Below are 24,098 nucleotides of genomic sequence, written 5' to 3'. Positions count from 1 at the left end.
GAAGCGAAGCACGACGGACGTCGGTCCTTCCTGGGGGCACCCGGCCTTGGAACCCCCTTCCTGGAAAGAGGACCCCTTCCGCCTGTCCCGCCCTAACTGAAGCACCAGACCCCCACCTCCTGTTGCAGCTCCAGCCCAGAAAGCACCCCCAAGAGGGAGCTGCCCTAACACGAGCGTGGCCCAGCTCAGGGCGGGAGTGATGGGGGCGGCCTGGGAGTGGTGAGGTCAAGGATCCGGCATTCTCACCAGGCCTGCAGGGGCTACGGGGTGCCCCTGGCTCGGAAGGCTGGGCTGGCTCCCCACCAAGAGTCAGGAGGCTTCGAAACACACTCCTCTCGTGCCAAAATGGCTCCACAGACAAGCAAACTGTGACACAGACAAGTTTCAGGACATGTCTGCGTTCACGCGGTGGAATTCACAATCAGCCCAGGGTCTCGGGCTGGTCAGTCTGCTCTTGGAAAGGAGGGAGCCAGGGCAGGCTCACCAGGACACGGCCCCGTTCAGCTCTAACGAGCCCTTACTGCATGCAACAGCTAGTTACCGGTCCAGTCACCTCCCAAGTTTCTCAATCCCCACACAAGAGGGGATACTGAGGCAGAGAAGCCAGGAGGGCGCCTCTGGACAGAGGGCAGCGGTGGACTGGCACCAGAGTGCCCCGAAGCCCAAGGCCTGGGCTGCCTCGCATTACTACAGCTTCACAGAAACGGGGAAGGGGCCCACTGGGGGCTCCATGGTCTCCTACTGGCAATTGCTGGGCCAATATTCTAGAGCTCAGAATTTCCTGATCTTAGAAAATCACCACAGGATGCCTCCTCTATTATGTTAGACCCCAGTTTTTAGAGCTCTCTGCATCTGGGAAGTGTGGGACCTGGGGGACTTCACAGGTGAAGCCAGTTGCTGAGGTGGCACAGGGGAGGCCGTGCAAGCACTCAAGTGCACGACGCCCCCACTCACCACCCCACCCCACCCCAGGGCAGGGAGCACAAACTAGGGTTGGGGGTTGGAGCTCAGAGACCCATGGGGAGAACACCACAGTGCAAAACCTTCTGGGGAGGGAGAGGTTCAGATAAATCCGTGATTAAATCAATCAAACAAATGCAAGCTCCTAGCCACCGCAGGGCTTCACAAGGCCGAGAATCTCAGGCTTGCTGCCCCAGCCTTGGTCTCAGCCTCTGCAGGCCGCACTCCCAGAAGGTTCTGCTGAAAACAGTGGGCAGGCCCCTTCTTAAAGCCTTCTGCTGGCTCCCTGCCACGCTCAGGCTAACAGGGCCCACAAGGCCCCACCTGGGTGGATGGTCCCTCCCTGCCTTCCCCGGTCTGGCCTCGGACCCTCCTGCCTCCACCTCCAGACTTCTGACTCCAGGAAGACTGGCCTTTTTCTCCTCCTCGGATGCGCCTCACTGGCTCCGCCTCCAACCCTCTGCACTTCTTCCAACTGCTCCTCACCTGGCTCACTCCAGTGATTTTTTTAGGCCTGAGACGGCCCCTTCCTCCCCAAGAAGCCACCTGTGCCTTGCCCATCAGCTCTTCCCAGTCAGGGTCCTGGGCACCCTGATTTGATTAGAACCGTTTACCGTGCGGCTCCCTTACTCAACCGTGACCTCCACAGAGGCAGGGCCTGCCTTCTTCCCCGACCCCTAACATCGGCATTCACTAAATGAGAGGCTGCGCTCGCCTTCCGCCGGAAGGGACTGAGCGCACACCACATCCCAACACTGGGGAGCACAGGAGGAATTCCGGCCAAGGCTGAGGACAGGGGAGCAGCAAGGACCTCCCAGGACGCTTGAGCTGCCCAAGAACCACAGAGATCCCCTCCTGAGTGCCACCCAGCCGATTCCTTCACTCAGGCTGCTTCTCGTCCCTGAGCTTCCTGGTGAGGCTAGAATGGTCATCACCATCTCACAAAGGGTTATGGGTTCAAGACAAGGAAACCCCGCAGCAGGCAGAAGCGGATACAGCCGTGAGCCAAAGCTCACGCAGCCAGGACTCGGGCGGAGAGCGCAGGCCCCCGCCACACTGCCTGGTCTTGTGACCGCCTCCAGTGACCTCGCCTCTCTGTGCTCCCAGTACCTCATCTACAAACTGGGAAGACCGGCGCCTGCCTCCCGGGTGGCTGCGAGACATAACCGAGACACCCACTCAGCACAGTGGTAGGCGCGTGGGAGTAACGAGCGGTGACCAGGGTCGCCTGGAGAGCACGGGCCTCGGCCTGGGCCCCTCCGCGCTCCACTGCGGAAGGCTGCCCACCCAAATCCCGTTTCTGCAGTTACCACAAGTCAGACGCTTCAGTGTGCTCTAAAACAAGTCTGCGAGGCCAGCCCCAGCCACCCTTGAACTGAGGTCTGGAATTGAGCCTTGGGACTGAGCGCTGTGCAGCTGGGCTGAATCAGGGGCCCTGAGCAGGACAGCCAAACCTGGCCGCCTGGGGAGCTTTCTAGAAACACAGATTCCTGGCCTCCATTCCCAGAAGCCGCCCCTGTCTCGGCCAGTCCAGTCCAGGGCGTCTGGCTCCACAGCTCTTAACACTTCTGGAGCCAAACGCCTGAGAGAGACAGGAGACGCCTGGTTCCCAGAAGCGCGTGCACACACTTTCGACAGCCCCCTTGGAGGACCAAGCGCCAAGCGCTCGAGGTATGGGGCCTGGTGCAGGCCCATCAGCTCCTCCGAGAGGCTTTCTCCCCAGGCCCTCGGCGGCATGAGAGCTGACGGAAAGCCTCACTCCCCTGCCTCTCGCCCACCCTCCTGGGCGCCAGACGCAGGCCACAGGGGTGACCCACACACAGTCTTCACCCTTCAAGAGGGAAATGTGACGCGAACACAAATAAAGCCCTGGAGGTGGAGAGGAGGGCCAGCCACTCCCCACACAGGCCCGACCACAGAGTCAGCCTCCCATGGGGCTTAGGGCTGGGCACCAGGCCACTCTACAGAGCGGACGGGGCTGGGGGCGGGGGGGCAGCTGGAACTTGTCCACAGCCATGGCCGGTGTCTGAGAGGCTGTGGCTAACACTTCAGCGCTCTGCATCTAGACCCTCGCTGCCCTTGCTGCCTCTCAGCCAGAGGCCGAGACGGCTGATTGAGTTTCAGCTCAGAGAGGCTGGGCAGCCTGCCCAGAGTCACCCAGCTCGTCACCGACAGGACTGTCCCTGTCAGGGATGTTGGGGAACTCTTCTGACGGATAAACCGCAGGGTTTTGACGAGGGAAACGCTGGGGGAGAGGCGAGTGTAAACGCACAGCAGAGACAGCGCGGCACGGAGGCCAGGGGCTGTAGGCAGGGGGCAGAAGACTGGCGACGACAAGAACAGGCCCCTCCAGCACTCCCCGGGGACACTGTTATCTCACTTAATCCTCATCGCCCTATGAGAAGGTGTGACTGTCAGCTGTATTTCACAGACAGAAATATTATGGACAGAGAGAACGACTGCCCAAAGTCACATGGCAAAGTCTATGCGCCAATGCCGGCAGGAGGAAGTGAGGGTGGGCCCTCCCTGGGGGAAGCACCAGAGCCACCCCCCACAAGGGCACTGGCTCCTCACCAGCCAGACCGCCCACCACTCAGGTAAAATGAGCCATTAACTAGCAAGAGAGCCTCTGTCCACTACGGATAGGTTCCTTCCCACCTGTCAAAGCCGTTTCAAGGACTCAATCTGCAGCCCGGGTTTCAGTGAAAACAAACAGGACGGTGTTTCCACGCCCTCTGATCCTCACTGAGGAACATGACAGCCACTGTCCCCACCAGCCCCTCGCCCCCATCCCACCCCTGAAGCTCGGGTGGCCGGAGCTGGGCATGTTTGGGCCCCCTCCACCCTGCAGACGCCTCCACTCCACATGACGAGTTTCCCAGGGGGGCAAAGCTCCCATGCCCCCACTCCAGGACAGACTGCACAGGGTGGAGGTCAGAGAGCGGGGAATGAGTCATGGGCAGGACTGGGGGGAGGGGGGAGACAGCCGCCCAGACCGCGGCCGGTGTCACGTGCTCCCCGACGCCTGCCTCACCAAACCGGTGTCTCCTCCCCACATGGCGGTCAGCTGGGACTAGGGAGACAGCTGGGCCTCAGGTCACTCCTGCAGTTTGGTCTGAAGAGTCCCTGGTACAAGACCCTCAGAGGAGCTGGGACCACAAGGCCTGCTGCTATGGATGGGGGTTGCGGCAGGCAAGCCCCTCCTCCATGGGGGCCCACTTCCACGCCCCAGGGAGTGTGGGGCGCACACTGGCCCCAGCCTGGCAGTACGGAGGCGGCCCCCTCTCCAGCTTCACAGCCCATCCACCGGCAACCGGCTTGCTGCAGAGACCCCCCTGCCCCACCAGGTCCATCCCGTTCGCTCGGACATCCTGGAGGTCAGGTCAGCAGGACAGGGCTCACAATTTCACAGATGAGGAAACAAACCACCAGCTCAGCGAGAATCGGGGCTGGGCCGGAGCCACAGCACTCTGCGGCCGGGGCCAGGCAGGGAGCACACCGCGGCGAGAGGGCCCCAGGTATGGCCTGGCCTCAGCCCTTCTGCATGGCTGCACGCGCCCCTGGTGCTCATTCGGCCATGACCCCCATGTGTCTTTCGAGGGGCTGAGTGGGAATGAGCATGGACAGTGCCTGCGCTCCCATTCTAGAGGGGGAGGGAGACCACCAGCACGAAACAAATGTGTATCTTAAAGGCAGGCGGCCTTTAGTGCAATGAGGCAGACAAGCAGGCCCCCAAGTTGGGGGCAGGCAGGGACATCATGTGACATGGGAGCCAGGAAAGGCCCTTCTGAGCGCTGGGCTGGGTTGAGCCTCAGGAGGCATGAGACCCTCCCACACCTCTTTCAAATGTCTGGTCTAGAGGAATTCCCCAAAACGTGACCTCTGACAGGGCCCGACAGGGCTCCTGTCTCAAGCAGACACCCCCAGAGGCTCCCACCCAGCTGGGCCCCCACCTAGCCCCAGACCCAGCCTCGCCCACTGCAGCCAGAGGCTGTCAGGCCTGGCCAAGCTTTCTTTCTAGGGCAAGGCTCTGCTGACCGGGCGCCTGGTGCTAGGGCCCAATTCCTCCAGTGGCTGCTTGCTCCCAACCTGGGGATGCGCCTGCACCTTGGGCCGGCCCAACTTCTCCATCTCTGCGATGGAAGAGCAGCTTCTGAATGATCTCTTCCAATTCCGATGTGCCAATTCCTCCTTCACCCTTGGCTTCGGGGTCGTGTCACCAGGGCAACCCCCAGCATGACCCCTCCCTCACCCTTCTCACAAGGGCCGGAGCTCAAATGACACCCTCTCTGCTTTCCCGCGGCTCACAGACCACCTCCAGCAAATCTCCTGCCCCTCCTCCAAGACCTGCCAACCCCTCCCTGAAGCCCCCAGCTGAGACCCTCAATCTCTCAACTGGGCAAGCCCCTTGGCCCAACTTTCCACAGCCTGGTGAGCCTCTGTCTCCCTCAGTCCCAGACCAGCCAACAACTCCACTGTCCTCCCCAGACACAGGGCGACTCACCGGCCAGCACCACCAGGCCTGCCAAATCCCATCGCCCGAACTCACCAACTTCACCAATGAGCCTTCCCCTGCCTGGGAACTCCTTCCCCTGCCACCCAACTCCTTCCCTCGCAGGTCGACCTCAGCCCCTCTCCCTGGCCCAGGGAGACCAACTTTCCCCACCCTCCCGTAAAATCAACCCATTTCTCCAGGTCATCACCTCTCCACCTCAGACCCACTGATGTTTCTGGAGAGTGAGTGCAGACCAGTCCCGCCGTCCCTCCCAGCCACCATCCTCTCAACCCCTCCCAGCCAGGCACCAACTGACCCTCCTGCTCAACATTCTGCCCCCCAACCCCCGCCTTCACCGCCTCTTCACGACTGCCCGAGACATTAAAAAAAAAAAACACCCAACCAACCAACCAAAAAAAAAAAAACCAGACTGAATCTGCCTGGATAACAGCAGCTGCTATTTATGTGGCAGGAACTTACAAGGACTATCTTATTTAATCCTCACAACTTCCCCACAGTAGAAATTAGCACCTCCATTTGCAGAGAAAGAAACAGGAGGCTCAGAGAGGAAAAATGGCTTCCCCAAAGCCCAACAGCTGCTAACACACAGCTGTTGCTCTTCTGGGAACCCGCGGGCCAGAACATTCCCCTACTCGCACCCCGCCCCCGGCCCGGACTCTCCAACTGCCGAGGCCACCACTGCGCTCCGGCCCACAGACGGAACATCTTCCCTTCCCCCGGGCCGAGCCCACCAACCGACTGGAAGGTCGTGAAGCACGCCCCCTGCCCCCAACTCCATGAACCAACTCATCCAGGCTGGCCCCTAAAACGACCAGTAGCACCTAACGTCACCCCTAAAATGACCAACCATAACTGCAGCCTCATGAAGGCCCACCCTGGCCGACCACTTTCCACACACAACCTTATTCAGTCTTCTCTGAAACCCTGTGGCATGGCTACTCTCACCCACTTACAGGTGGGAAATCGAGGCTCTGAGGAGTTAGGAACCCAGCCTGAGGTCATGCTTTGGGTAAATGGGACTCAGGATTGAGCTGGAGCCCAGGCTAGCCACCATCCCGCTCTGCCTCTCCAGTTCTTTCCCTCCTGCTCTGAGCTCCCTGGACCGGATGCTGTATCTGGGGCCTGTTCCCTCTTCCCTTCCTCAGCCCTAGTCCCCCAAGCCCTCCAAGCTAACCTATCTTGAAGGCTGAGAGCCCAGGGACTTGGCTGGCTCCCAAGGCCAAGAATTTTAAATTAACCACTGTCTGTTTAACAATAACTGGCTGGGGAATTTCCTGGAGGTCCAGTGGTTAGGACTGTGCTTCCACAGCACCAGGCCCGGGGTTTGATCCATGGTCGGGAAACTAAGATCCCCTATTCCACACCATGCAGCCAAAAGACAAAACAAACAAAACACTAACAGGCCAAGATGGCATTCATGGCCGCTCCTCGTGTGTTCAGCTTTCAGCTCCCACGCTTCCCACCCTCACATCAAAGCCATCGCTTTCTCCACTGCCCACAGAGCAGCAACATTTCTACCTCTCTCCCAGGGCCCACAGACCTACTTCCATAGACCAGGGTCCAGGCCGATCCCTCTCATCTTCGGCTCCATCCCTGCACGAGTCCCAGACCTGTCCAGGACTCAACCCTGCCATCCATCTCTGGAGCCACTTTCCACCTTCCCAGCCCTACAGATAAAACACACTCCTCCAACTGCTCTTTCAGTTCCCACACAGAGCTGGCCTTCTCTAGAGAACTTTTAACCTATGCAGTCGCTCTCTCCCCACCACACCTCGAGCCATCAAACTTCTCCAGCGCTCTCACCTTCCACCGCCAGCAACTCCAAGGCTTTCTCGGGGCAGGCGGGACAGGGCCAGAGGGAACAAAACAAGGACAGCCCTCCCAGAGCCAGGCTCCAAAGTTCCTCTGCTCCTGAATGACTGACAACGTTCTGCTTCCCTTTTTTTTTTTTTGGGGGGGGGGGATAGGGGAGGAGAGGAAGAGGTGGCGCGCGGTGACTTTTCTTCGTAATGCCAAGATCGAACACCTCCCTGGACTATCTCAACCAGCCCCAAACTGACCACCAACTAGCTCCTTTTTCTGGCAAGTTTGTTTACCTTGCCTCCTTTTCCCAGTCCCAGGATTGACTGACTCCTCTACCGCCAGGCTCCAAGTTTACTCCTTGTCCTCCTTTCAGCCAAGGAAGTTGAGTCACGTGACCATCCCCAGCCCCGACGCTTGCAGACCGACAACTGTAACCTCTTTCTGTCCCCATGGGCCCATCAAACTCCTCCAACTGCCCTTTCTGCGACAATGTTGACCCACTCTTCCTCCCCTGACTGCTCTATCCTTCTCTGAGGGAACTATGAACTCAAAGGCTACTTGCCCTCCTAATCAGTCTCCCAAGCCACTAAACTTGATTTGATTGCTCACCGTCTGAACTCCTCAAACGATCACCATCAGCGTCCCTTGGGGAGGGGAGAGAGGGAGTAACATAAACCAGCTAATGTTCACCTTCCCAACCCAACAGCCACTCCCTCTCTAACACCCTCCAAGCTCTAAACGGACGACTGTCTCCTTAAATCATTATTAGGGCAACTTATTGAGCTCCACCTCTGTACTGGTCGCCGCACCGACTCCCAGGTCCCCAACCAGCCCGCCCCCGCGCTCCAGCCGTGGCTACCGTGTCTCCAGGGGTCTTTGGGTTCCACAGCTCCGGACACGATATCTTCGTCGGAAGGGAACGTAACGCGCTTGGCCGCAGCCTTGAGGCGCCCGTCGGCCGGGGGCGATGCGGGGCCGGGAGACGGGGCCTCGGCGGGGGCCTCCTCGGCTTCGCCGTCCGCGCCCGGCCCGGGCGGCGCCTCCTGCGGCGGGATCTCCATCGCCGCCGCCGCCGCCTCCTCACGGGGGCCCTGGGGACATGCCCCGGGCCCCGGACTTGTCTCTCCGGGCCCTCCCGCCGTCCCGGGGCATGGGCTCAGCCACTGCTTCAGGCGCCGACTCCGTCCCCTCTCCTGGTCGTCGTAGTCGTCGCCGCCGGGAGCTCGAGCGCGCCTCCCCCGAGCCCCGTGAGCGTCTGCTCGTTCGCAGCCGCACTTTCGTTAAGGGCCAGTGAGCCCGCCGCATACACAGAAAAGCAGAAAATCAATTTAAGTTATTTTCAGGTAGAGTTGTCTCGTGCGTTGTTAAAGCGGGTACCAAAAAGCAGAAAGAGCCACGGGAAAAAGAAACGTGAGTAGTGAATCTGCAGAGCCGGAACTGCAGACTACGAGGGGCGGGGCGAGATAGACGCCGTCTCCCGGAGCAGCGCGCAAGCGCGAACCTAAGCCGTTCCCCCGCCCCACGCCTCCCCGCTTCAAAGTAGATAACATTCAGGCACTCACACATTCGTCACGAGCTCAGGCAACGGAGAAAGGAGTGGAGGTGACAGGAATAAAAACATATGCTTGGTGAGGCTAGGCCAACTGATATGGAGAGAAATAAAGGGATGGAGAACTTGAAAGGCTATAGGAGTTGTGTTGATTATATGAGTACAGGTGATGGATGCTGACAGAGGGAACCTCTGCCTGGAGACAAAGCCTGTCTCCATTTGCTGGTTAGGCTCCAGCTTTCCATTTGCAGACTGCAATTTCATCAATGACCCTCTTTGGATGTTGTGGTTATACAGGCGGTAAGTCGTGTCGAGCTCTTTTGTATAAATTGTATTTTATATAAACTTAAAAACGGAAATGTGAGTCCATAAGGTGTGTTCTAGCCTTAATTTAGCTTTTTTTTTTTTTTTAAGAAAAGAAAAAGCTGGACCAAGGAAGAAATTCCGAAAGCAAGGGACGAATCTCCCAACCGAAATACCCGGCGATGGAGCAGGTAGATCTCGGAGCCAGTAGCGAACAAGCACGAACTCAAGCCACTCCCCCACAAGGGCTGACTCAGTCGTTTACTATTCGCCTCCGCACTTTCTCCACTCTATCCCAACCCAACCACAACCCTGGGTGGGCGGAGCTAAAACCAAAAAAGGTGAGTTGGGGAGGAGCAAGTGACGTCGTTGCTAAGGCAACTCAAAATCTGGGCCCAGGAGTCGCCAGAGGTAGCGTTGTGAATGAACAAATGGGAGCTGAGGCCCTGCACAAGCTTCATTCAACTTCAGTGGTTGCCGCACCTTGACCACTGAAGATGACCAAAGCAAATCACATCTATATTGAACGGAATCTTCACTTACATTCTTAAACTGATGGGACTACAGAGGGGGCAGAAATTACTTTTTAAAACAATCTACTGAGGGAATTCCCTGGAGGTCCAATGGTTAGGACTCTGTGCTTCCCCTACAGGGGGGATGGTTCAACCCCTGGTATGAGAAGTAAGATCCCAGTGTCATGGCCAAATAAATAAAGTAAACCTGCTGAAAGACTGCTAGTAATGGGGCTAAGTAAAGTGTGTGAAATGGACAGCTAGGCTACAAAGCTGGGGTTAAATGGAGAAGGGGCAAAGTTTCACTCTAACCTTTAATCCCCTTTTCCCCAATGGTGCTGCCATGCAGGGTTTGACCCACCTAAAGGCTACCCACCCAGAGGCCAGGCAATGGGAGGGACCTCTTGTATGTGACCATGTGACCCAATTCACGTTATTCCCCTCACTGTATACAAGCCAGCCCACCAGAAAAGTCCAAGTCTCCCAAGTCTGGCATCCAGGTCACACCAACTGTTCCAGACTAGCCATGGTCTAATCCCCATATCTTTATCCCAGCTCCCCCTACTCACATGTCTTCCCCTTCCTGACCCAGCTCCACAGGATTCAGCCTTTCAATAGCCACCCTTTCACTCCCTAAATCTGGCTCAATCCCTATAGGCTACATTAAAAAGAGAAATAAAACAAGAAGCAAAGTTTCCTGAGATAACTGATTCCTTGGCAGGAGGGAAGCATTGGGGAATATTTCCAGGGTGGCTGAACTTTGCACCCTCTTCAACAGACAATTTCCCATTAGGTAATCTGCTATCCTTTATTCCCTCCCTCTGTCCCAAATCTTCAAGAACTGGCATGGGGCCCATATATCTGTAGAGTTGAGAGTTCTGTGAGGTAGAGCATTCCTTTCAACAGGATGTAGAACCCATGGGTTTGCAGAAGTTTACTGACTACACCCTGGATGTCCAGAGATGTCAGAGTTGCTTGGAGCTTGGTGCGAATTTCCAAGGGGGTTCTGAACTCTCTGGGGCCCAGAGGTCCAAGCTCAGGAACATATGGAGGCCTGGGAGACTGTAGCTACACCCAAGGCAGAAAGATGAACATGATGAAGTCTTTATGGCTTGAAGGTGTATGAGATAATGTCACTACACCGGAGCAGTGCTTCAGCCTGCACGCCTATTGGAGTCTGCAGCTGCGACACGTAGAAATTGGCCACGTCCAGGTCGGTGGCTCCGAAGTGGGCAATCACCTGTACACCCTCGTGCAAAGTGAAGCACACCTGGCGCCCCACCATGGCCAGCAGGCTGCGGAGGTAGCGCTCCCGAAGGGAGGCTCGAGCCTGCTGTTCCCGGAATTCCCGAGATTCTGGAGGCTCCAGGACTTCAGGGACTTCCGGTTTCAGGGGGGCTCTGCGTCCATCGGGAGCAAAGCCTCGGTTTGAGCCATCAGGACCCCGGGGGAGCCGGAGCACAGGCACAGGAGTGGCCAGCGGAGTCTGCATCATCCTGGCTGTTGGGTGAAGAAGCAGACCAGGGAGTCATTATGGGGAGTGTGGAGCTACAGGAAGAGGGGGCTGGGGGCAGAGGTCTATATACCCCATCTCCACTTAACCTGTCCAAAACCCCACTCCTAAGTCCCCCTTCTAAAATCTGCACCATCCCTCAGCCAGTCAACCCCGTTCCCAGGGCCTAGCACCCCCGTTTACAAGGTCCATGAAAGCAGGGCCTTTGCACTGCTTTTTAAATTTTATTTTTCAAGTTTTTGGCTGTGCCACCCAGAGGATCTTGGTTCTTGGACCAGGGATCGAACCCATGGCCCACTGTAGTAGAAATGGGGAGTCCTAATCACTGGACCACCAAGAAATTCCCTGTACTGCTTTTATCCCCAGTCCCTGGCAATAAATATTTGCTAAAAGACCAAGCTGTGACCTCTCTCACACACAGCCCATCCAATCCGTTATTTGTGGAGGAAGGCGTGACAACCCACTCCAGTATTCTTGCCTGGACAATCCCCGTGGACAGAGGAGCCTGGGGGACTACAGTTCACGAGGTGACAAAGAGTCAGACACGACCGAGGGACTAAGCACAGCGTATCTCCCAAATAAGTTCCCATTCATGCAGGAGTCAGCTCCAAAGGGGGACCTTTTTTTTAAGGGTGAAATTTTTTGAGTCATACTTATTTTAAATAAATAAATGAAATAAAGGGAGGAGAGGGGAAAGTCCTTACCATACGTTTGAGAAGGCCCAGGATATCTGCAAAGTGTTAAAAGTACCTCCTCAGAAGATATTCCTTGTAAAGACTTCAGAGTAACTCTGCAGTGGAGAAACATGGTAGACACCACTCTAATGCTGGCATTAAAATCAACACGTACAGTAATGGGGCAAACACACACCAAGGGCATCCTGATATGACACACTCAGGACAGGGCACCCCTTCTATGGTGGTCTTGCCAAAAATGGATGACCTCAATCTATTGAGGCAACTCAAATTGAGGGACAGTCTACCAAAAAAAACCCCCCCAAAATTAGCCTGGTTCTTCAAAAATATCCAGATCATAAAAGACAAATGTTGGGGCGGGGCCGCAGGCAGTTCCCTAGTTAGGATTAACCAGTGGTTAGGATTTGGTGCTTTCCTAAGAGTGTGTGTGTTAGCTGCTCAGTTGTGTCCGACTCTTCACAACTCCATGAACTGTAGCCTGCCAGGCTCCTCTGTCCATGGGATTCTCCAGGCAAGAATGCTGGAGTGGGTTGCCATTTCCTTCTCCAGGGGGATCTTCCTGACCCAGGGACTGAACCCACATCTCTTAGGTCTCCTGTGTTGGCAGGCGGAGTCCGTACCATCTGAGCCACCAAGGAAGTGGCCTGGGTTATACCGGCTTAAGGAACTCTAACCGGGTTATTCCTGGTTAGAGGCGGCAAACAAGAAATGCTCAGGGAGAAAAACATATTTTAAATTTAAAATATATATATATTCTTGTGAGTCCTTTGGACAGCAAGGAGATCCAACCAGTCTATCCTAAAGGAAATAAGCCTTGAATATTCACTGGAAGGACTGAGGCTGAAGCTGAAACTCCAGTACTTTGGCCACCTGATGTAAAGAACTGACTCATTTGAAAAAACCCTGATGCTGGGAAAGACTGAAGGCAGAAGGAGAAAGGGACGACAGAGGATGAGATGGTTGGATGGTATCACTGACTCAATGGACGTGAGTTTGAGTCAACTCCGGGAGTTGGTGATGGACAGGAAGGCCTGGCGTGCTGCAGTCCATGGGGTCGCAAGGAGTCGGACACGACTGAGTGACTGAACTGAACTGACTGATTCACAACCTAATAGTTTTCACTCTGTCCAACAGCTCAGTCTAGCCACTGTCATCTCCTGCCTGGACTATTGAAGTCAGCTTCTCACTGGACTCCGGATTCCACCTTCACCCACTGCCAGTCTGTCCTCACACACAGCCAGAGGGACCCCACTAACACCTAGGTCAGATCACATCCCTCTTCAGCTCAGAGTCCTCCCCTGGCTGCCGTCTTGCTCAGAGTCAAAGTCAAAGTCCTCACCACAGCCCTCAAGGCCCTGTGTGCTCCGGATCCCGCCCGTGCCCTGGCTTCTCGCCCCCACTTACTCTCTCCACCTGGCCGCACTGGTCTCCCTGCTGGTCTCAAGCACACCTGGCGTGGTCTCTTCGTGGGCCCTAGTACTGGGGTTCCCTCTGCCTGTACTGCCTTCTCCCCACTCCCAGGGAAGCCTGTCTTCAAGATCTCCCCTTCAGCCCCCTTCATCTGAGTCGGCTTCTTCACTCTTCAGAGCATGCCCCTCTCTTACACGTGATGTCTATTTACTGGTCTGCTTATGGTCTTTTTCCCTGCAAGATGGCTGCCTCCCCACAGGTAGCGACCTTGCTTTTTCCCCTCTGCATAGCCCCAGTCCTGGAACATGGGGTGGCATACAGACCAGACTCCTTAAATACTGTGTCTGCTGGAATGAATGGAATGGAAATCGAGCTCTCAGGCCTGCTTAGGTAGGTGACCTCAAGCAACAGACGTTTCCTTTTCCACTGTGTGGAGAAACGGCACCAACAGCCACCTCCACTTGGTATCAGGATTCAGCAGGCCCATGCACCATCGGTTCATGACCCCACACACTAGGTTCTCCCTAGTGTCATTCAAGTTACACTTGAATAACAACTGTATGAGTACTGGTACTGCTGTGTGACCTGGGGGGAGTTGCTTAATCGGTCTGTGCCTCAGTTCCCCATCTATAAAATAGACTGACAAGAGGACCAACCTGACAGGGTTGCCACGGGGACTAAATGACCTAACAAACGTGAAAGTTCAGCACTCACCTGTAACATATTACATGATACTACACTGAGGTCGGGTTTCTTTTTTTTTTTTTCAAGTATAGTTGTTGTGCTAGCTTTAGGTATACAGCAAAGCAATTCAGTTATATGTATATATATAAGAATATATACATAATTCAGTTATATACATATATTTTGCTCTTCAGTTGTTAAGTCATGTCCAGCTCTTTGTAGCCGTATAGAGTGTAGCCCACCAGGTTTCTCTGTCCATGGGATTTCCCAGGCAAGAATACTGCAGTGGGTTGCCATTTCCTCTACAGGTATCTTCCCTACCCAGGAATCAAACTCATGTCTCCTACACTGGCAGACAGATTCTTTACCACTCAGCCACCAGGGAAAACTATACATACACTTCTTTAGATTCTTTCCTCTTATATGTTATTACAGAAGATTGAGTATAGTTCCCTCGTGTGCAATACAGTAGGTCCTTGTTGGTTACCTATTTTATATATAGTACTGTGCATACGTTAATCTCACACTCCTAATTTACCCTGCACCCTGACCGCTGCACTGATGCTGACTGCATGTAAGGAGATGCTGGCATTGTGGGCAGGAGAGAGGACCTGAGTTTCAGGCAGTGCACCCCTCCCCCTGCTTCAGTCCCCTCCTCTCTAAAGTGATTCACTGAAGTGACTGACATGAATCAGGTACCCAGTGTCCCATCCCAGGGACACTCACCATACAGAGATGACTGGGATTGTCTTTTTTCTTGTGAGGCTCTTCCTGTCTTGGAAGCTCAACTTTCAGCTCCTTGCAAGAAAGGATCCTGCAGAGAAATGAATCAGCGTTTCTCAACTTCAGCTCTAGGTCTGATCTCACACCTCCTCTGCTCAGAGCCCTCCCATGGCTCCCACGCCATCTGGCCAAAAGCAAAAGTCCTCACTCCAAGGCCCTATCAGCTCTCTGATCTCATCTCCTTCCCTTCTACCCTGTCATCACTGTTGTCAGTCCCTGAAAATGCCAAGCACATTCCTGCCCCGGGGCCTTTGCATATGCTATTCTTACTGCTTGGAACCTTCTTCCATACATGAGATATATATATTTCCAGATACATGGCTTGCCTTCCTTCCTTACTTCACTCAGGTCAAACATTCCTCCTTACAGGGAGGAAAATAATAGCCCTTTCACCGTGCAGTATCATTTTTTTTTCACAGCACTATCACCTCCTGACAATATGCATTTACTTGTCTGCCTACGTGCCATCTGTTCTGCCACAGAATGTAAACCTTTGGGAGAAGGGACATGTCCAATTACATCACAAGGGCTGGCAACCAGGGGTCACTCAATAAATACTTGTGGAAGGATTCACTCCTTCTGTTATCCAAGCGCTTGCTCTGCGCCTGACCCACACTGGGTGGTGCTGGAGACCCAGGTGGGAACCAAAGAGCCCAGCCCTACTGTCCAGTGGATGACACACACTAGGGCTCCAGACAGTGACACCAAGAGTAGGCAGGGCTGGAATGAAGGAGCCCGGGGGCCTCATGAGCCCAGAGGCGACACCTGGCCCTGCCTGGGTGGGTAAGAGGTGGTTTCCAGGAAGGGGCTCGGGAAAGAAGGCTCTGATAAGCTCACATTGGAGCAAGGACCAGAATGGAATGAGGAATTGAGCCATGAGGGGATATGGAGGGAAAGCATTCCAGTTCGAGAGGACAGCAAACTCAAAGCCCATAGAAGGGTGACTGGGTGATAGTAAGGAGGCCAGTGTGCAGGAGGTGCGGGCAGGGGCCTTGAGGACTGAGGTATCTCCGAGTAGAGGAGGAGCAGGGTCTGACTCATAGGATCCCTCTGCCTGCTGCACAAAGAATGGACTGTGAGGGGCAAGGGGAGAAGCAGGGAGCCCAGTAAGGAAGCCAGCTCACTGGGGAAGGTGGAAGATGACATTATCTGGGGCAGTGAAGCGGGGCGGGGAGAAATGATTGGATTAGGCTATCTGTTGAGGATTGAGAGCCCTCACTATTTGCTAAGGCACTGGGCAGAGCCAAGGAAGACTCCCAGGTTTCCACCTGATGGGCAAGACCACAGTGAACAATGAATTAATGGGACTGCTACGTGTTCATTATCTCACCACAGATGGCTGTCAATGAGATTAAGGGATATGTACGTTTTCTAATGTATCTGACCACTGCATTCCCAGTTTAGTCCAGGGTCACCAGCCCCCAGGGCTTTCTCCCAGCACTTGTAGGTTAACACTTGAGTGTTTTAGGAGAACCACTCCCCTCTAGGGCCGATGGGAAATATGCAAGTTGCCAACGAGTTCTGTTAAATTCCTTAGTAAAACAAAATTAAATTAAACATGGGCCAGCATAGGCCATGTTTTTGCTACTAAGGAGAAAAAAAAAAAAGATTTGGTCATACCTGCAACAATCCCCATTTTCCCAAAGAGGAAACTGAAGTTGGGTGATGCCAAAGCATTTACTGGGTGCAAGCTGGTGACTGACAGGAAAAGGGAGCAAACCCAGGTTGGTCTACCAACAGTCAGGGCCATCACCCCTGCCCTATGCAAAAGAGCAGTTTTTTCAGTGAGCAAAGGAGAGCCATTGAGGTCTGGGAGTGACTTGATAAGAAACTGGTTTGAGAAAGGTCACATAGGGTGTGCCCAAGACAGCAAAAGCAGGTATTCTTCCTGGTGACCAAGCTGAGAGTCCTTAATCCTATCAGTCTCCAAGCCAAGGATTCCCTGCCCAGCTTTCGGGGGGGGCGGGGGGGGGGGGGATTGGATCCCATTCCCCACTAGAAAAAACTAAAGTGCCCATCACTTGGATCAATGGCAGGGGCAGGAGACTCACAAACTTCCATCCTTGGGGGCCTCAAAGTTCACTTTCTAGAAAATAAGAATGGTCGGCTCCGTGGACAAACGCTTAGCTAAACCTTCAATGGCCAAGGTTGGAGACCAACTGAGCTACCAGGCTAACAGCGAAGACTCTAGACCGAATTCACCGAGATAATGACCTGCCTACAACCACCACCCCATGGGCTGGCCCGGTCTGGATACAAATTAGTTAAACGGGGCGTCGGGTGAGCATCTGGACACCGAGCGCTGAATCCCCCGCCCCCCACCAGGGCCGGTCAGTTTCCTTTCATTTCCGCCCCGGCCTCCCGTCGCTCTCCTTTTCTCATACTAAGTCGGTCCTCCCGGCCCGCAGGCGTCCACTCCCCACTCCGCCCTGGGCTGGACGTTCTTCCTACCTCCCGACACAGATTAAGCGAACGATTCTGCTCCAGGAAAGGCCGGAGTCTGAGGACTGCAGCCATTATTACTGTTATTATCGTCGTCGTTATTATTTTCCTGAGGGGTTGCATTCCGACCTCCGACACCTCCCCCCTCCCCCGCAACTCACCGCGGGCGCAGGGATGTCTCCGCTGCTGCGTTGGGAGTGCAGTCCCTCCCCGATGCAGGTGTTCGGGGACTAGAACTTCCCAGTAGTCGGTGCTGCCAGCGCGGACCCGCCGCTTCCCGCCGCTCGGGGTCTTACACGCGGGTGGGCGTCCCGTGCTGGGACCATGGAGCCGGATCTTGCTCGCGACCCACCACTCAGATTCACGGCGGCTGGCGCCCCTACTTCCGCCGGCGCTCCAGCTGCAGAGGCCCGGGCAGGCCGCTAGCCTCTGAGCCTGAGTTCCGCCCGCGCCGCCTCCGCCGCCGCCCCACGTGGTCGCGGGCGCGCGGGCGCGGTCTCGGAAACCAGCACAGACCCCGGGCGCCACCCAGCCAGCGGCTTGACCCTGCGCTTAGCTCTTGATCTACCAGTCTGCGAGGTGTGGAGGTCCAGGATGTCCATTTTACAGAAGAAACTGAGGCTCCTCTAGGCACATGGGACTTGGCACCCGCACCCCATACACGTGCACACTCCTACCCCTCACCTCCATTCTGAACCCCACCTTCCCTTGAAACCTTGAGATCATGCTTTCAGCAGCCACGCACCAGGAAAAAGCCTTGCAGAGCAGCACCTGGGAGAGACCAAAGGCGGTCATTTTGCCCAGCAGGACTCCCCATAACCCTGTCTTACAATGGAAAACTGAGGCCTTGAAAGGCAAAGTGTCTGTCCTGAGTTGGAAACGCACTGCTCTGGGCTCAGAATGCATTCTTCCCCACGGTTTCACTAAGGGAGGGGTCTTGTGGACCTCGGCTTACCACTGGATCCCCAAGACCCAGTGCCTGGTACATAGACCCTCTGCAGATATATTTTGGAAAAAAATGCATATAGAAGGAGCTCAATACACAATCTGTTAACTGAACTATGAACCATTAGGAGCTCTGTTCCTGAACAAGATGGATTTGGCTCCGTCCATCTCAGAACCACCTACATTCTAGAGAGATTGAGAGAGATCCGATAGGTTATTACATGAACAAATACACCAACAAGGTCCTTCAAGGCTTGACAAGGATGCAAAAGGAATAAAATAAGGAGAATAAGATAGGGGGTAGCAGATTGGGGGAGCGTCTTTACTTGGGCCGTCATGGGAGGTGGCATTGAAGAAGAAGCCACCTCGGGTCACAGATGGGAAACCTGAAGCCCAGGAGGGAACTGGGGACAGATGGAGGTCACGGAGTGTAAATTGTAAGGCCTTCAGCAGGGTGGGGCTCTCTTAGATTCTGTGGTCAGGGAGGTCCTCTGGTCTTCGGAGGACGATTGAGCTGAAACCTGAATAACAATATGAGGGGGCCCTCAGGCTTGCAGCGGGACTCCAGGAGATTAGCATGTGAAATTCCCTCAGTGCTGGGCTGAGGACGCAGCCGGCAGGCCAGAGCCAACTGACCCTGGCCCTGACCTCTGGGGGGTGGGGGGGGGGGCTTGTGTTAGGGAGAGGGGAGATAGGAGAGTAAACAAACAGTTCTAGATGGTGATGTGGTCGGTGCCAGGAAGAAAAGAAAACTTACAAGGTTGGAGGGTGGGGCAGGGTGTTGATGCCACTTCAAATAGCGATCAGAGAGCAGCTTCGACAAGGGAAGTTGGAGGAGGCCCCAGTGGAAGGAGGCTATTGGTTGGCTATTTGGTTTTAATGGCGAGTCCAGGTCTAGGAGCAGAGTCAGTGTATATGATCATAACCCTCCAGGGCTCCAAATCCTCCCAAGGCTTCCGTCTCAAAAAACCCGAAGACTTTAAAGTGGTCAAAAGATGTCCCTGGAGCTGACCTTGTTTTCTCACAGAACTCCGTCAATACAGAACTTAATTTACAGAACTCCTCGAATACACAGGCCTGGCATGGGGAGAAAACTGAGGTCCCAACCCCACCCCAGTAATCCTGTCCCTTTATAACCCTTCCTAGCTCCGCGCCACTCCCCCATGGCACTTGTGAACAGCACTTCATATTTTAGTTTATCTTGTGGAGACTCTGTCTTTCAGAACGAATAACCTGCAAGAGGTCAGGGTTATTGTCTGTTTTTCTGCCCTGCTGCATCTTAGTGCTTAGTCCAGAACCTGGCACATAGTAGGCGCTTAACCCTTGTTTACGTAAGGAATTTTTATTGTAATGCATTCAGTGGAATAGGTCAGATTACTATCAGGCGCCTAGCTAGAAACTTGGCCCCTACCATTTTCTCGCTTGGGGGTGTGAGTGGGCACCTTGTGCCTCAGTTTCCACCAGCCCGGAAACGGGGTCAGGAATAGCTGTTTCTGTGCGTCGTCGTGTGAAGTCGTTATCTTTAAGACATTCAATCGCTCAGCCAAACGCAGGGGTCACGGTCCCGATTGAGTTTGGCTGAGGGCGGGGCAGTCCTCTCCCGGCAGGCCCCGCCTCGGTGGGCGGAGCCACGGGCCGGGCCAGCACGTGTAAGAGTTCGCTGCGGGTCGCCGCAGTCACTCACCTGGGCGCCTCGGTCTGAGCGCGCACGCCTCGCGTGTCCTCCGCCCGCCATCCGCCAGTCCGTCAGTCCGCCTGCCCGCGACCCATGTCCCGCCGCAAGGCCGGCTGCATGCCTCGCCGAATAGAACCCTCGCCCGCCGCCAACTCAGACGACGAGATGGAGATGCGAGACCTCGTCATCGACGTGAAGCCCGAGCCGGACCCGCGGCCCCTGCAGGCCCCGGGGTTAGGGCCCTTCACCCCGAAGGAAGTGCCCGCGCCAGAGCGGTTCGAGAGCGAACCCCGCCACTGCGCCGGCCCCGTGCCCGCCGGCGGCCTCATCCACGCCCTCAGCCTGAGCAACCAGTGTTCGCCGTGGACGCCGCTGTCCCTGAGCCCTCACGGTGAGCGCCCCCTACACCAGCCCCGGGCCAAGCTCCCTCCCTTCCCTCTCGGGTGGGACCTCCTCGGGGCACCGACCCCCGTCCCCCTCCCCCCCAGCTCCCGGCCCCTGCCTTAATTTCCTGGCCAGGTCCTAGCCTCCAACCTGCCTTTTGACCTTCGGGTTTCCCCTCTCCCTCTGAACCCCCAGGCCCCATCCTGGCCCCACCCCACGCTCACCACCCGCTTCCTCCCTGCAGACCGCCAGCCGTGGACCGACAAACATCCAGATCTGTTGACCTGCGGCCGCTGCCTGCAGACCTTCCCGTTGGAGGCCATCACTGCTTTCATGGACCACAAGAAGCTGGGCTGTCAGCTCTTCAGAGGCCCCAGCCCCTGCCAGGGCTCAGGTGAGTAGAGCCGGGATGCAGTCACCGGTCTCAAGTTCAAGGGCCCGGCTTCCTGTGGGAGAGGGGCTGAGCTGGACAGGCGGGGCAGTGAGCACTACTTCCCCTTTCTGGCTCCCCACCGGGTGCAGCCTAGGCGTGGCCAGGGCCTGCCCTGTCCTAGGGCTGGGACTAGTAGTGGTGAGGGGGGTAGGTGGGGGCGGGGCTGGGCAGGGGAGGAGGGCCACCCACAGGGTGTGGCCAGCCCCAGAAGACTGGTCTGGGGATTTGCCATACACACACCCCCAATCTGGTTTCACTTCTCCTTCCCCTTGGCCAGAAATAACTGGCCAGGTGGCTGGACCAGTGTGGCAGTAGGGGGGACCTCTGGGGAGGGCAGCAGCCTGGGGGAGGGGAGCCGAGGCCAGCTGGACTGGGGGTGTTGTCACCCCCTTCCATTTAATGATCACTTCTCAACGAGGTGCTGGGCATTTGCTTGGAGTTGGGGAAGGGGCTTCTGGCCTCCCTCCCTGATGGAATCTCCCAGCCTTGCACGCCTCTGTTTTCAGCCAGGTCCTGGGTGTCTGGATACCTGGGCTCCCAGCCGTGGGTAGGAATTAAAACCCTTAACTTGGTACTAGATGTCTGGCGAGCTGAGCTTTTGGTCAGCATCGATTGTGAAGCTCATACACAGCTCTGGATTTCTAGCCCCTGTGCCATGTGCCCCTGGGATTTGTGAGAAATGGAATTATATTCAGGGCTGGGCCAGGGAGAGGGTCCTGCAGTGAGAGGGGGAGGGGGGATTTTGATTGCAGCAGGGAGGCTGGCCCGGTGGGCAAGGGGGGGGGCTGTGATGGGATCATGGGAACAAAACACTCCAAGGTGCTTGGGCTTGGGAGAATTGTAGACACCGATGGGCTTCCCAGGTGGCTCAGTGTTAAAGAATCCGCCTGCCAAGGAGGAGATGTGGTTAGATTGATCCCTAGGTCCAGAAGATCCCCTGGAGAGGGGAATGGCTACTCACTCCAGTATTCTTGTCTGGGAAATCCCAGGGACAGAGGAGCCTAGTGGGTTATAGTCCATGTGGTCGCGAAGACTTAGTGACTGAACAACAGTTAATGCTTATAGAGGGCTTGATGGACCAGAACTCTCAGCTATTCTCCATCTGAGGTCACAGCAAGTCTAAAAGGGAGAGGACCCCTTGGATGCCCATATTCTAGCAAATGAGGAAACTGAGGCTCAGAGATGTGTATTTCTTGCCCAAGGTCACACAGCTAGGGGGCAGGGGAACCAACTTCAAGTCAGGACAGGCTGACCCTGTCCAACCCCCACCTGTGCTCCTGACCTGTGCATCGGGAAAGCCGCCCCCAACCAAAACATAAAGGCAAAAGGATCTGGAAGTACGTTACTAATAGTACCTGAGGGTCAAAAGAAAACGGTGATTGCTAAACCTTCTCCCCATTTAAACCTTGGCACCCTTGTCTCTAAGGCAGGAAAAGGGGATCATGGATGGAACCCAAGTATATGGGGCCTTGCAGAGACATCCAGTTATCAAGAGCTGTTTTTACGAGTAAACCAATCATTTTTCCTAAAATTTTCCTCTCTCTCCCACTCCCTGGGATTTCTGGATTGAAACCCCTTCCTAACTGTGACCTTGGGGAAAGGTCTCTTTGCCTCAGTTTTCCCATCTGGAAAATGAAAGTCTTCTCTCCTAAGGAAAATTTTAAGAGGGAGCTGCGGGTGGCAGGTGCCCAGGAGGCCTAATTAGGTCAGCCCTTTGTGACCCCAATATAAGCTAGCACTCCTCTATCCATCCCTCTCCTCTTTTAACCTTTTCTTGAAGACTTTTCAAACACAGAGGGAGTCCCCAGGGACTCATGTACTGCATGGATTTTCCTTGCTCCCTATCTGTCCGTCCCGCTCTCTGCACACCCGGGAGGGCAGGGGGCCTGGCCTCTTCTGCTGCCTCTCAGCTGCTGGACCAGAGCCTCTCCCACCTCATGTCCAGCTGGCAGCTGTGAACTGCAGCTGCTCTGACTTGCCAGTCACACTGCTTCCTGGCCCTTCTCCGCTCTGCAGAACGTGAGGACCTGAAGGCCTTGAACTGCCTCCGCTGTGGCCGACAGTTCACGGGAGCCTGGAAACTGCTGCGCCATGCCCAGTGGGACCATGGACTGTCCATCTACCAGACAGAACCTGAGTCCCCAGAGGCCCCACTGCTGGGCCTGGCTGAGGTGGCTGTGGCCGTGTCAGCCGTGTCGTCAGTGGCGGGGCCCGAAGCCGAGGTCAAGGGCTCCCGGGTGGGGTCCACCCGGCGAAGCCCCACCTGCCCCGTGTGTAAGAAGACCCTCAGCTCCTTTAGCAACCTCAAAGTGCACATGCGCTCGCACACAGGCGAGCGGCCCTACGCCTGCGACCAGTGTCCCTACGCCTGCGCCCAGAGCAGCAAGCTCAACCGCCACAAGAAGACCCATCGGCAGCTGCAGCCCCATAGCCCCTGCCTGGCCGACACTGGCCAGGAGCAGGCCTCCACCGCCCCTCCCGAGCCCGCCGCCCATGCCGCAGCCCCTGCCAGCGTCCTCCCGTGCAGAGGAGGAGAGGGGGCTGGGGCAGCCGCCATGGCAGGGGTCCAGGAACCCGGGGCTCCTGGCGGCGGGGCTCAGGCAGGCCCTGGTGGGGACGGCTGGGGCCCTGAAACTAAGGAGCAAAGAACGGACCCGGAGAAGAACCAGAAGACGTCACCCAAGAAGCCGCTGAAGCCAGCGGGCAAGAACCGGGGGCCGGGGCCTGGGGGCAGCTGCGAGTTCTGCGGGAAGCACTTCACGAACAGCAGCAACCTGACGGTGCACCGGCGCTCACACACGGGCGAGCGGCCCTACGCCTGCGAGCTCTGCTCCTACGCCTGTGCCCAGAGCAGCAAGCTCAACCGCCACCGCCGCATGCACGGCCTGGGGCCCAGTGGGCCCCGCTTCGCGTGCCCCCACTGCTGCGTGCCCTTCGGCCTGCGGGCCACCCTGGACAAGCACCTGCGGCAGAAGCACCCCGAGATGGCTGGGGATGCCTGAGCAGAGGGATGCCCCCCTGCCGTCCAGGGCACTACGGTTACCCACCTTTGTGATCTCCTATCCTTCCCCCCAGCCCATGAGTAAAGCCTGCCCGCAGCTACACGTTTGGACTCTGGTTTTCTTGGGGTGTCTGAGCTGGGGTGGGAGGCTTCCCTCCTTGGGGTGGACAGCTGGACAGACCGGTTTGGAACGATGGGGTGAGGGGAGAGGCTGGCCCCCAGCGCCCGGGGCACCACAGGACTGGCACAGAAAGCTGTGCTCCCGGTTCCTGGTGTGGGCGAGGCCAGGGCAGGGGCCGAGGCGAGGGCGGGGAGAGGCCTGGACCTGTCACTGGAGGCCCCTGGGCAAAGTCCTGGCCCATCCTCCACAGGCGGGGTGCTCAGCCCTTTTCCCACCACATGGCACCCGGGCCCTGAGTGTGGCAGGAGCAGCAGTTCTGATTACCAAGGAGCCATGTTCCAGTGCCCAGATGTGGGCGGGACTCCCCAC

General features: G+C 56.2%; 3 protein-coding genes across 4 annotated transcripts in view; 1 reads left to right on the top strand and 2 right to left on the bottom strand.

The window, feature by feature from the left end:
• PPP1R37 (protein phosphatase 1 regulatory subunit 37) overlaps positions 1 to 8,508 on the bottom strand; it is a 37,119-nt gene extending 28,611 nt beyond the window's left edge. Inside the window, exon 1 of the mRNA XM_052655571.1 lies at positions 8,139 to 8,508. Coding sequence (XP_052511531.1) covers positions 8,139 to 8,340 — 202 coding nt within the window. The 5' untranslated portion in view covers positions 8,341 to 8,508. The remainder of the gene's footprint in view (positions 1 to 8,138) is intronic.
• A 1,836-nt stretch (positions 8,509 to 10,344) lies between these two features.
• On the bottom strand, positions 10,345 to 17,593 carry GEMIN7 (gem nuclear organelle associated protein 7). Of its 2 annotated transcripts, XM_052656342.1 has the most exons (4): positions 17,332 to 17,593; positions 14,672 to 14,759; positions 11,861 to 11,946; positions 10,345 to 11,143 (listed from the first exon to the last, which is right to left on the bottom strand). In XM_052656342.1, exon 4 carries the CDS (start codon positions 11,136 to 11,138, stop codon positions 10,749 to 10,751), a length of 390 nt encoding a protein of 129 aa, XP_052512302.1. In that variant the 5' UTR covers positions 11,139 to 11,143; positions 11,861 to 11,946; positions 14,672 to 14,759; positions 17,332 to 17,593; the 3' UTR covers positions 10,345 to 10,748. The 2 variants fall into 2 exon arrangements, with proteins under 2 accessions (XP_052512302.1, XP_052512303.1); XM_052656343.1 differs by lacking the exon at positions 11,861 to 11,946.
• Positions 17,594 to 19,801: 2,208 nt separating this feature from the next.
• Positions 19,802 to 23,609, top strand: ZNF296 (zinc finger protein 296). The gene is made up of 3 exons (XM_052656687.1): positions 19,802 to 20,181; positions 20,419 to 20,568; positions 22,624 to 23,609. Exons 1-3 carry the CDS (start codon positions 19,884 to 19,886, stop codon positions 23,607 to 23,609), a joined length of 1,434 nt encoding a protein of 477 aa, XP_052512647.1. The 5' UTR covers positions 19,802 to 19,883.
• The last annotated feature ends 489 nt before the right edge of the window (positions 23,610 to 24,098 follow it).

Source organism: Budorcas taxicolor, chromosome 18, assembly GCF_023091745.1.
Source record: "Budorcas taxicolor isolate Tak-1 chromosome 18, Takin1.1, whole genome shotgun sequence".
Classification (NCBI taxonomy): domain Eukaryota; kingdom Metazoa; phylum Chordata; class Mammalia; order Artiodactyla; family Bovidae; genus Budorcas; species Budorcas taxicolor.
This window is presented reverse-complemented; position numbering and strand designations above follow the sequence as displayed.

Excerpts from the sequence above, each read along its gene's own strand:
- GEMIN7 (XM_052656342.1), bottom strand. The coding sequence starts at position 11,138 with ATGATGCAGACTCCGCTGGCCACTCCTGTGCCTGTGCTCCGGCTCCCC.
- ZNF296 (XM_052656687.1), top strand. The coding sequence starts at position 19,884 with ATGTCCCGCCGCAAGGCCGGCTGCATGCCTCGCCGAATAGAACCCTCG. Across the intron at positions 20,182-20,418 it reads GCTGTCCCTGAGCCCTCACG|ACCGCCAGCCGTGGACCGAC; the intron begins GTGAGCGCCCCC and ends TCCTCCCTGCAG. Across the intron at positions 20,569-22,623 it reads CAGCCCCTGCCAGGGCTCAG|AACGTGAGGACCTGAAGGCC; the intron begins GTGAGTAGAGCC and ends TCCGCTCTGCAG.